This window comes from Geotrypetes seraphini, chromosome 5 (assembly GCF_902459505.1).
Source record: "Geotrypetes seraphini chromosome 5, aGeoSer1.1, whole genome shotgun sequence".
Classification (NCBI taxonomy): domain Eukaryota; kingdom Metazoa; phylum Chordata; class Amphibia; order Gymnophiona; family Dermophiidae; genus Geotrypetes; species Geotrypetes seraphini.
This window is the reverse complement of record NC_047088.1, coordinates 183,024,648-183,037,350: the sequence shown is the minus strand read 5'-3', so window position 1 is coordinate 183,037,350 and position 12,703 is coordinate 183,024,648. Positions and strand designations below refer to the sequence as shown.

At 39.7% G+C, this 12,703-nt stretch overlaps 1 protein-coding gene across 2 annotated transcripts in view; it reads right to left on the bottom strand.

Moving 5' to 3' along the window:
• The window catches only part of COL5A2 (collagen type V alpha 2 chain), a 306,470-nt gene that overhangs the window by 186,470 nt on the left and 107,297 nt on the right, over positions 1 to 12,703 (bottom strand). For both annotated transcript variants that reach the window (XM_033945794.1, XM_033945795.1), the window contains 5 exons: positions 11,499 to 11,720; positions 10,905 to 10,918; positions 9,379 to 9,411; positions 6,334 to 6,366; positions 2,246 to 2,299 (listed from right to left, as the gene is read on the bottom strand). In XM_033945794.1, coding sequence (XP_033801685.1) covers positions 2,246 to 2,299; positions 6,334 to 6,366; positions 9,379 to 9,411; positions 10,905 to 10,918; positions 11,499 to 11,720 — 356 coding nt within the window. The remainder of the gene's footprint in view (positions 1 to 2,245; positions 2,300 to 6,333; positions 6,367 to 9,378; positions 9,412 to 10,904; positions 10,919 to 11,498; positions 11,721 to 12,703) is intronic.

Genomic DNA, 12,703 nt, shown 5'->3' with positions numbered 1-12,703 from the left:
AGTCAATGAAGCAACTTTAGGAGAGGGGTAACGTGAGTATAGTGGCTCTCACTGAATGAGTCGTGCAGCTGAATTCTGGACAGATTGAAGGGGAGAAAGATGGCAGAGCAGAAGACCTGAGAGTAGCGAGTTGCAGTAATCTAAGCGCGATCTTTTGCTTGTTTTCCAAATATTGCTATTCACACTTGAAGATGCATCTAAAATAAGGGCTACAGTGTCCTAAAGGATTTATTTTTCCATACAGCCTCTCTTTTCTACTCTACCTCTACTAAGGTCAAATGCCATCAGTGTGGGCACAAAATTAAAGAACTCGGATATGAAGGGCCACTGAAAAGTTCTCAGTGCAACTAACAAAGTTGGGGCAGTCTATCAAGGGCTATACATTTAGGGCTCCTTTCATCAAGTCGCACTAGCGGTTTTAACGCGCGTAATAGCGCACGTTAAACTGCCAGCCGTGCTAGCCGCTACCGCCTCCTCTTGAGCAGGCGGTAGTTTTTGGCCAGTGCAGGGGTTAGCGCGTGATGAAATGTCGCGCACATTAACCCAGCTAGCGTGGCTTGATAAAAGGAGCCCCTTAGTCCAGCGATTTCCCACTTTTTTCATTCTGTGATTTTCTGACAGAACGAAAAAAAGTGGAAAAATCACTGGACTAAGTATATAGCCCTTGATGGAGACTACTCCAACTTTGTTGGCTGGACTGAACTTTTCAGTGGCCCCCTCGTATGCCTGTTATACCTGAGAACTGCTGGCAATCAAATTGATCAGCTTACTAATCTGTGGTAAGAGGTTAATGTGCATCATTTACCATAACTTCTGTTTCTGACACACTTTACCATACAACACAGGTTAACCCTTTCAGGACCAAGGGACATTTGTCCCATAACTTTAAAATCCTATAAATTTTGATTGGGATAGTCTACAGTTCTAAATTTGATATGTACGGATTCCATATGATACTGCCTTTATGTAAACAAACTGGTTCCGACATTCATTCATTAGCGTCGTTGCCAGATTGACGAGAAGATTCACTTGCCACACTGTCCATAAGCCAGAAGTTTGATTTTTTAAATAAAAATAATTATATTTCACAAAAAAAAAATCAATTTTTTGGCATCTGCAAGCCCTTTTTACCATAAAAATGTCGTCAAAACCACAAAAATTGGCCTACGATCCTTATGGTCCTGAAAGGGTTAATAAACACATGCCAAGTTTTGCTACATTTCCAGAGACTTCATTTTTTTTTTAGTTCAAAAATTTTTTTATTGAGTTTAGTAGATGAAGTACAATAAATGTTAACAAGGCAAGAAACATGCATGCCGTACCAATGCAAAGATTCACAAAATATTATCTACATAATGTAATATAGCAGGCAGACCTATGCCTATCTATAAGGAGGAAAGTAGCAACACAACATGCAGCCAAAAGCATATGTAAAATCCAGAACACAGAGAATCACCGGAGCCATACACCTATAGGAACATTGGGAGTGAGCCATAAAGCAAGATCCAGGTTTAGATGATGATATTCATGTTTCAGCACATAAACTGAATGTCGTCAGCCTGTGTTGCAATAAGAGTTAACCGGACTCCATATTTTAGTATAGGAACTCATGACCTTATATTTTTCTGCTACAACGCTTTCATATTTTACTGTAAGGCATAGTGTATTCCACCATGTGTTGTAATTCACCTTAGACAGGTCTTTCCAGCAATGTAATATGTTTTTAAGGGCTAGAAATATCAATATGTTGAGCAGTCGCACATTGTGATCAGGCAGTGCATGCGGGAGGCCATGATGACCTAGTACAATAATGCTCAAACTTAGAGGTTCTGACATGTTTAAGATTTTAGAAATAAGTTTCCCATACTTTATTCCAATAACCTACTAAGTGTGCACAATCATAGATCAAATGCGTTAAGGTGCCCTCTTGCAAATTACAAGACCAACACATGGGAAAAAGACCAGTTGAGATTTTTGCTACCTTAATTGGGGTCCAGTGAGTTGTAACATGTTACTTGATAACAAGTGGGAAAATGAGAGAAAACGGGTTAAAAGCATCTGTGGTCAGTGACAAGACATTCTGACTAAATCCCTGACTTTAGAGACAAGTAACTCGTGTAGTATCTCATGTTCACAAAATTAGTAGTGTCCCATTCATATGCACACAACATATAAATAAATAATTAAATAGCTTCGCCATAGTAACATATAAATTAATATTATTCAGCAGAATCTATGAACTCACAATTTTTCCTTTTGATCCTCGTTCACCTCTTGGTCCTTGTGAGCCTGGAGGTCCCTGAAATTAAAAGTGTGATGTAACGTTTGAATAAAGAATACACTTTGTTTTTCTTTTTTTTTTTTTTCTTTCAAAAAGTGAAGCTTAATTTTAAAATAGCTATTCAAATCATATCATGCCCAGGCAAAACAAAATAGTTTTATCTTACATTAATTTAGGTGTAATCTAACCCTGATAAAAATCATTTTCTATATTATCAAAAACCTAGGTATAGATTGCGCCATTGTAAGAAACTAGGGGGGGGGGTCTTTTACCAAGGTGCGCTAGCCAATTTAGCAAGCACTAAATACTAACGTGTCCATAGAATATGATGGCTAGCGCGCCTTAGTAAAAGATCCCTAGATTCTTGAACAATTCAGGGCTCCTTTTATTAAGCCGCGCGACTTAATCACGCGCTAACCCCCCACGCTGGCCAAAAAACTACCACCTGCTCAAGGCAGGCATTAGCGGCTAGCGCGGCCGGCGGATTAACACATGCTATTACATGTATGGTACATATAGCTACAAAGTGGTATCATCAACTATTTTGGCTAGCCTGTTGACACTTGCCCAAGGCAGTCCCAATAGTTCCGATAAAGTTCAAAAGAAAGTAATGATTAAACAACAAAACCACTGCCTCCCACCTTTGTGTCTATCAATTATTCTTTGTCTCACTAGAATGCAATACTGTTAAAGAAAGAAAAGTCAAGATTCCAGGAGACTGAGAGGGGACATGATCTATACTTTCAAGATAATGAAGGGAATAGACTTAGGGCTCCTTTTACAAACGCACTTAGTGCGTGCTACAATGCCACATGTGTTAGCCGCTATCGCCTCCTTTTAAGCAGGCGATAGTTTTTCAGCTAGCACACGTTATAGCGTACACTAATCTTGTGCGTGCGCTAAAAATGCTAACTCACCATAGTAAAAGGAGCCCTTAGTAGATAAAGGCAGGTTGTTCACCCTCTCCAAGGTAGGGAGAACGAGAAGGCACTCTCTAAAGTTAAAAGGGGATAGATTCCGTACAAACGTAAGGAAGTTTTTCTTCACCCAGAGAGTGGTAGAAATCTGGAACGCTCTTCCGGAAGCTATTATAGGGGAAAGCACCCTCCAGGGATTCAAGACAAGATTAGACAAGTTCCTGCTGAACCAGAACGTACGCAGGTAAGGCTAGACTCAATCATGGCACTGGTATTTGACCTAAGGGCCACCACGGGAGCAGACTGCTAGGCACGATGAACCACTGGTCTGACCCAGCAGCGGCTATTCTTATGTTCAGACTAGGTGAAAATTAACAAAACTTTTCAATCTAATATGTGTTGGCATAAAGTTTTAAGAGAAGACAAAATTCCTTCTAGACTCAAAGCAAATTATGATTCAGGTAGGTAACACCAATGGACTATGGGCTAGATTCACTAAACTTACCGATCTGGATCGTTGTTGGGCGATTCGTGGTCGATTCATTACAGAATCTGATCAGACGCACGCCCTACAGCGATCAAGATGCATGCGCAGATTATCCTTGTTGGTTGTAGATGTGATTTGCACATGCGCTTGCTCTTCACACAAACAAGGTCAAAATAAAGGGGGGGAGGGGTGGCTGCAGTTTACTTGCTGGCCCCTACGAGTAGACATTTTAAAAAGGAATCATTTCAATTTGTGCAGCCAGATTATGGAACAGACAAAATTTTAAACTCGTGGGTTAAAACCAAGGGCTCACACTGCGCTTTTTGCAGAATATATAAAAAGGGGCTTTCTACTTATGCTTGCCATTTCCCCTCATTTGCTTGGGCGGATCAGATCAGGTGGGAGACTGATCGGGCAGAAGGTTAGTGAATCAGGTCAGGGTCAGGGAATGGTCGCAAACTGGTCGGGACAGGATCGGTGAGTTTAGTGAATCTAGGCCTATAATCTTATTTGGTACTTCAGGCGATAGAAAGTAAAATGACTTGCCCTATATTAAAGAATATCCGTGGGAAGCGAGATTTTAATTCTTAACTCTCTGACTCTTAATCCACTGTTCTAGCCATTGGGCATATATTCATTTTTTTTTTCACTAACATGGATTTCCACAAAGAAAATCACTTTGCAAAAAAAAAAAAATATATATATATATATATATACCCTTAATTTTCTCTTGTTATTTACAAGAAATATTTACCTTGATTTGCAGATTTAAATCCCTGTATTGATATGCTTGATTACAGAATGGGTGCACATTGGGTGTTAGAAATGATTATTTCAGAAGTCAACATCAGCATCCTCCAATTTCCAGTATCCTCCAATTTTTGATTTCAGTTCCTGACATAATCACCTGAGCTCTGTGTTCCTTTGCAGTTACTTCCCAAGAGAACAGCTTTACATTTATTTTAATGCCAGAAGTGAGGATCACAGATAATAGTACTGTATAACAATTTTCTCACCCTTGTTTTTGCCTCATAATCAGTAATAATCAAACAGGGCTATGTGTTTAAGAGTAAAATTTAGAGATTACTAGAGAATTTATATGGGTACATTATGAGCCATGTTTAATTGCTTAAGGAGATAATTTTCAAATATTCTACCTTGAGACAATATCCATAGGTACTTTTCAGACACTTGTGCCTGTGGACTGTTGCCTCTATTTTTTCTGTGGAGAATGTGTATAAAGTAGAAAATATAATTTGTGCACAATATTTTCCTTCCCTGGTCTAAACATGCCTCCTAGAACGCAACTTCTCATTTAGGCTTAAAAAAAAACACACAAAAAAAAAACATACTAATCCAGGGCTGGCTCAAGACATCAGGGTGCAAAAACTCAAAGGCGCCAAAAGCACCTTTACAGCAGTGACAGCGCATTCCTTTGCTCTCATAAAACCCATAGGTCTAGCTTTATACTAAATATCCTTAGTTTCTTCTCCCACTCTTCAGCTTCCATCTCTTCACCTCTCACCTAGCTTTCCATCCCACTCTTACTCCTTTTCAGATAACTCATTTCACTTTATATCAATCCTTTCCTAGTCTTATTCCTATTCTTGCTTTTACCCATTCCATAATCCCTCATTTTTACCCTCTGTACTCATTCTTCCCAAACCTCATCTAAAATTCATCTACTCTCTATAATTCCACAGCTAAAAATCCTTGGAATGCCCCTGACCTGCCCATACTCCTCTCCAGGACATGCCTCCTTTGGAGTTGCACATAAAATACGTTAAGTACACAAGTTAGAGAATCAGGCATAGATAGGGCAGATCCTCACTTAACTACTAATGGTGGCCAATTATCTCATTAACACCAATAATTGATTGTTATCACCCAATTTGGAACACATTCTATAAATGGTGCCTTAAGTTAGGCGCTGGTAAGAACCCTACCAGTGCCTAGCTTAAGTGCAAAATGCCATTTTAAAAAACATAAGGCACCTACCAATGCTTTAAAAAAAAAAAAAAAAAAAAAAGGCACATGCATCAAGGTTATGTAGGCGCTTTAATACACCTAACGCCACTGTAGGCATGGCTAATGCTGGAAGTGGCATTAGGCATCGTAAAGCGCCTCCATAGCCATGATTCACATGAAAGGTAGGTGCCAGAAATATAGGCCTTGAAAACCCTGGCCTACATTTCCGGCGACTACCTTTCACAAAGCTGCGATTCTACAAACACTGCTGGTGTATGATTGACACGTGATCAGCAGCCATTAATTAGGTGGCCACTGATACCAGCACCATTTGTAGAATCGGGCCCTTTGTGCACAGATCTGTGATCCACACCCAAAATTGTGCACCCAACTGTGGGCAACATATACAGAAACAGGGAGATAGTGTACACTATTATCAGCAAATGATAACATTTGAAATGTGTTATATTTTCTGCCTGCTTTATTTGGTAATGACACAAAGAAATCAGAAATGTCATATCCTGTGTCATTACAAAGGACAACCCATCCCCTATGTAGCAAAGTTAGATTCCTTTAATTACTAATAGCCTGAAATAATGGGGCCTGTTATATATAAGGCACGTGCTGCTTACGGAATATATTTTGAGAAAGGAAAAATAATTTAGCGAGAAATGACTTACAGTTGGTCCTGGGCGCCCTCGGATACCTGTTACCTAAATCAAAAAGTAGAAAAACAGCACAGTTACCCCTCAAAATGAAGTCATTAACTTTCCAGATGTATCTAGAAACTTAAGACGAGGAGTGTTCAATAATTTACCCGAGTATGAAAGAAAGTATCAAGCATATTGAAACAAGTCCATGCATGTTGTGACATGTCTCAAGGTTACTTTACTCATGCACAGTTGTGGCTTAGTGCGAGTCTAACATTCCAAGAGACAGAATGACAAGAGAGTCCTTGTGCAAATCAAGTAAGAGACTGCTAGATTTGGAGCACCATTCAGTGATAAAATTTCTCACAACAAAAGGCAAAAAGCCAAAGGAGATCCATGAATGCATTACTGCAGTTTATGGTGAGTCTGCCCCATCATCCTACAAAGTAAAATTTTGGAGCAATCAGTTTAAGTGGGGTAGAGAGTCCATTGAAGATGACGGCCTGTGGAAGCAACTTCCACAGAAATGTGCAAGAAAGTTGAGGGTTTAATTTTGTCAGACAGACAAATTAAGGTTTTCTGAATAGCTGAAGAATTGGGCATCTCAGCAGGTACCGTTTGGAAAATAATTTATGAAAAGCTGGGCATGTCCAAGGTTAATGTAAGATGGGTTTCAAGAATGCTGATGCCATGTCAGAAGACCTCGAGGCTCCAGTGCTGTCAGGAAAACTTGGAGATGCTCGGTGAAGACCAAGTGGATTTTTTTTATATCATTTGGTGACTAGAGATGAGACTTGGGTCTATCAAAGAGATCCCGAGTCCAAAATGGAGTCAATGCAGTAGAACAACAAGTCATCCCCCACCCCCAAAAAAATTCACAACAGAAAAATCTGCAGGCAAAGTCATGGCAACTGTCTTCTGGAATGATGAAGGACTTTTGCTTCTGGAGTTCATGCCACACAAGACAACCATAATCAGGGAGAGATATGCCAGCACAATGATAGCTTTGCGGGAGTCAAACAAGGAGAAAAGATGAGGAAAATTCAGCAGGTGTGCTGCTTCTTCACAACAATGTGCTGGTGCAGATGTCATGAAAATCACAGGCTGCCATCTGAGAATGTGGGTTCCAGCAGCTGAACCATCCACCCTACATTCCTAACTTGGCTCCCTTGGATTATTTCCTGTTCTTTGAAGAAATCTCTCAGTGGACAGCAGTTTTCAAGTGATGAAGGCGTCAAGGAAGCTATGACATCATGGTTTGAATGTCAAACAGAAGAATTCTTTTCAAAGGGGTTAAAATCATTACAGGAAAAGTGGATGGAGCTAAAAAAATTTTTTTTAACCGTTCTCTTTCCTACAGAGGTAGATAAATTATTGAACGCCCCTCATACCTATATACATAGAGGTCAAGACAATGGTCAGTTTTAGACCAAATATTTGTTAGATTCATAGATTTTAAATATATATTTTCAGAATTACAATATAAGAACAAAGTAAATATTTTAGAATGGGAACAAAGTCAGCAGTAGCTGTGTACTGTTTTTGAAATTTTGATGAACTATATAATCAAAGCTGCGATATAAATGTCTAAAATCTATAATTAACATTTAGATCACTTCAGAAGTGGGTATCAAAGGAAGGTATGATTCCTTTCTGTAGGTGGTACCGACTGTATGCACATTGTTGTGGAGAGCCTCCATGACTAGGTCAGCACATTTTGAATGTTTTGGTGGCCATTTTTTGTTTGCAATTTGTAAAAGAAACCAGCAGTCTCTATACATTAAACCCATCTTTCTGTCAAAATATATATATCACACACATATATATCTATATTTATATCTTCTAAATGGATCTGTGGTGATGCCAATGGCAAAGTCAGTTATCAGTTTAACACCTTGCTCGATTAACAATACAACAAGACGTTAAACTGATAACTGGCTTTGCCACTGGCATCACCACAGACCCAGTGTAACATATGGCCTTGTTGCAAGGAACTGAACAGAATCCCAGGCTTTATCCTATCTCAAGAAGACATTGAATTCTTGAGCGTTTCGAATGCCATTGATAGACGACTACATCAAAGTGAACATGTTTAGCTATTAGCGATGTATGTTAAATTTCTATTATTTTCCACAATAAAGTGAAATATTGAAGGTTTATTTAATAAAATACTGCTAAATTTTTTGCATGAAATGTCTTTTTATCAATATATCATTGCTGAGTGTGAAAACATAAAACAGCTATAATGCCAAGAAATTTTCTCCATTAAGCAAAAATAGCAAATTGTAAGAAAAATGGAGCTTTATGTAATCAGAGGCTTTGAGCGACTGCAGGATTGCATTTAAAAAATTTAAAATATTTATTTTCTGATCAAGCACAATTAAATTCACAGGAAAAACTTCAATTTGCGCAGTTTTTCTGGACAACCCTACTTCCAAGGATAGCAAAAAATGAATAAGGGGTGTCCTGATCTCCTTTTTGTCCTGCTCATGGCACAAGTTTACAAGGGGGGGGGTTCTCAGGCCCTATGCAATCCTCTCTCTCCCTCTTTCCATCTGAAATAGATTAGATCTTCTATAGCTTTCCATTTGCATCTCTTACCCCCACCCCCTCCCCCACAAAAAAAAAAAAAAAGTTTTACTCTAGCAGCTCTCAAATGAACCAGTAGGTGGACACATTCTTTCTTTCTTCTAAGAAACAAACCCAAAGTCTCCACAAAGCACTTTGCTCTATCTCTCAGCATATCGGTCAGGTTCTTAGTAATATGGTAAGGTACCTTAAAATTCACGTTCAATTACTACATTATGATGTCTACTTTTATGTCGGGGCTGAAAAGTTCTCAGCCCAACCAAGAACAGAATGACATGGATATGGTTCAATCAATGATCTATAACAATTTCAAAACAGAGAATATCATTTCTGCAAATTGGCACTTAATGAAATAAGATAACTCTCTTTTCAACTACAGTGGCAACATAACATTCGGAATTTAGAAAGTTAGTTGGTTGGGCTGAGAACTGTTCAGCACTCACTCATATATTTATGGAAAGTTGAACAAAAAGGAAAAGTACTTACAACTGGGACTGATCCAGGGTCTCCTTTTTGTCCCTATAATAGACAAAAAAAATCCAGTATATTGCAAAATATAAAGCTAATGCATAGAATTAAGCTAAAACTTTGTGCATTTTTACTGTACATCAAGAGGCAGATTTTAGACAGAACATGGAGAAGGGAATTTACAAGATGATCTGCCAAATGTAGATCATCTTGTAAAACAGAATTACACTTTAAAGTTCCTCCACATAGAAAGGGAGCAGGAATTCTAGAAAGCTCCATGTGAGGAAAACCAAACATACAACTTCCAACCCTATAACCACCACCACCACCACTACTACTACACATGCACATACGTTTACACTTACACACACACACACACACACAGACATATACAGAAGCTTACATTCATATGGGAATAGCTTTCTATAAATTATTCTTCTCTTTAAAAGCACCAATCCCACTATTGGCACCCTCTCAAAATAGCCAGCCCCTACCTCCATGCCAGCTTCCTCCTCCCACCACCCTTATCACATATATGGAAGCCTGTCCCCTAGCAGTAATACTGCAATATTATCATCAGAGTTCTCAGTGGCAATTTTGAAGGATCGGTGGTATAAGCATCACTTCCACCCCAAAAACTCTCAAGAACCCCGAGGAAGGGGTGAAAGGCTTGGGACTAAAGAGGGCTATCATGGGGAAACTGCCTCGTGTTAGGATGTTCCCACATGTGGAGGCCTCCCTCAAAGGGATGCTGCTTCGGGTGGCCACTGGGAAAGCTTCTTGGAGGCTGAGTTGGTATTATGGGAACCTCAGACATCATTATTTACAGCAGCCCCTTTAATGGGTACCTTGGGGTAGGTGCAGATAGATACTGACCTCCGTTTCTCAATACAGACATAAATTTCCTATCCATATCTATATTGTAGGTCCATCCAGATCACTCCCTCTCCCCATCAACCAATGCGCTCTTGCCATCTAGAAATACTCAGCTTTATCGAATCCCTGTTCTGAAATGGCATTTAAACATGTGGGCCTCTCCAGATGTTTAAATGTTGCCATTTATACATGGCAATGCTTCTAAAATAAGGACCTTCATGTTATAACTCATGGACATATCATTCTTGAACATCCATCCATTCTGAATCTCTGGCAAAACACTTAGAACTAAACCTAGTGTCCCCGGCTCAAGACACCCGGAAGGGTACCGGCATTGGCATGATGGTGTCACGCGCCTGCATGACCTCAGTGCACCGATGTCAGCACATGCGCAAAGGCCCTTCAAACGGGCCTTGCGCCGAGAAGGGCCGGCAGAGAGAAGAGCTGGAGAGAAGAGCCGTCAAAGAGAAGAGGTGCCAGGGTCGGGAGATTGCTTACAGAACATGCCTCTCTTTGCGAGAAGCATGTCCTGTAGGCAGCTGGTGTCAGCATCTCTCCTCTTCCCCAGTGTACCGCAGCACACCTGAAATCTCAGGAGGCACACAGTTTGAGATACACTGGTCTACAGTATGATCAGTACAAAAATGTATCATGGAGGTAGAACTCACCTTTGGTCCTCTTGCTACAACAAAAAGAAAGAAGAAAACACTTTAGTTTCTTGTTTTTAAATGGCGTTAATATATTCCACTCTTTAGGGGGCTCACTGAAAAAAGCCTGCTATAAGAAAGCAGGATATGACAGACAGGAAAGAAAACATGCAAAACGCTGATCTCTAAAATGTTTGGAACGCAGCAATAAAAACCAGGAGAATCACTCTTCAATAATGCTTATTTATTTTAGTGATCAAATGAAGAAAAGCTCTCCTATTAAATATATTTAGTCATGAAGATTTTATACAGTAATGAATAAGGATAACATACTGTAGAAATTAAATGTGAGTATTGCACGGGTGTTGGGTATAGCCAATGGCTAGCTCCTTATATAACAATGGAATATCCTGTGCATGACTGTTCTATGTAAAAACGGTAACTTATGAGTTTCCTACACTCACCCAACGGGAATATGCAGCTTTTTAGCAATCTGAATGATATTGTGGAAGATTGGTGTGTCAAAATGGTAAGAACATGCACTCGTGTAATTACAAAACTATGCCTGAGAAATAATGCATCAGTTTTTCTCTCCACAAATGTTTCCAATATTACCTGCACTGTATGTGCTACCACCTCCTCCTTGGCTTTGACAAACAGGACAACACTCTCCTGGGGGAATCACAGAGTTTGTACAGTCTAAGACTTTCTGACATGGAATCTTTTCACAAAGAATGGCGCCATTGTCACATACACAGAGCTCGCACGGTAAGGGTTTCCATATATCTCTGTTCAAGTACATCTGGTCACCTTGCTTGCAAGGTATATCTACATCTCCTGCAAAATAAAAATAATTTAAAATACATAAATAAAGCATAAAAATGCAAAATAGAACGCTAACATTTTGAGCTAATATACCAAATACAAGGTCAATTATTTCATGAAAGATGAGTGAAATGGTGCGGTGGCCATTTTAGTCCACTCTTCAAGGTAACAAGTAGAAATAAAACAAAAACATAAAGGGAATAAAAGAAAACCCTTTTAATTGGACTAACTTACCCCCCTTTTACTAAGGCACGCAAGCTGATTTAGCGCGTGCTAAATGCTAATGCGTCCATTATATTCTATGGACACGTTAGCATTTAGTGCGTGACAATGTTTTGTGTGCCTTAAGAGGGGGTTAATGTAGTTTATTATTAGCTTTATGGACTAACTTACCCCCTCTTTTACTAAGGCACGCAAGCTGATTTAGCGCGTGCTAAATGCTAATGCGTCCATTATATTCTATGGACACGTTAGCATTTAGTGCGTGACAATGTTTTGTGTGCCTTAATAAGAGGGAGTTAATGTAGTTTATTATTAGCTTTCGAAGGTAACCCCTTCTTCCTCAGATCAGAAATAAGCAAATATTGTCAAAATCAGTATATATAACAGAAACAAAGGGCTAGATGCACAAAATGTGAATTAGAGAATATACGGGGAAAAAGTCACTGCACCGTCCCCGGCCCACCATCCTCTGCACCGCCCCGTCACCGCCGTTCCCTTCACCGCCATCCCTTTTACCGCCCCGTCACCGCCACCGCCATCCCATTCACCGCCCCGTCACCATCCCCGCAGCATCCATATAAGCCTCACCATGAAGACAGAAGAGAATCCTGCCACCACTACTACTACTACTGCACTGAGAATCTGTTTCAGTGCCTCTGCCCTGTAGTAAAAACAGAACATAAAATAAATCAATTGACTTGTCCTCCCTTGCAATGACGTGTCCCCCATGTTCACCTATAGTTCGAATCAGGTCAATTGTACACACTAAAAAT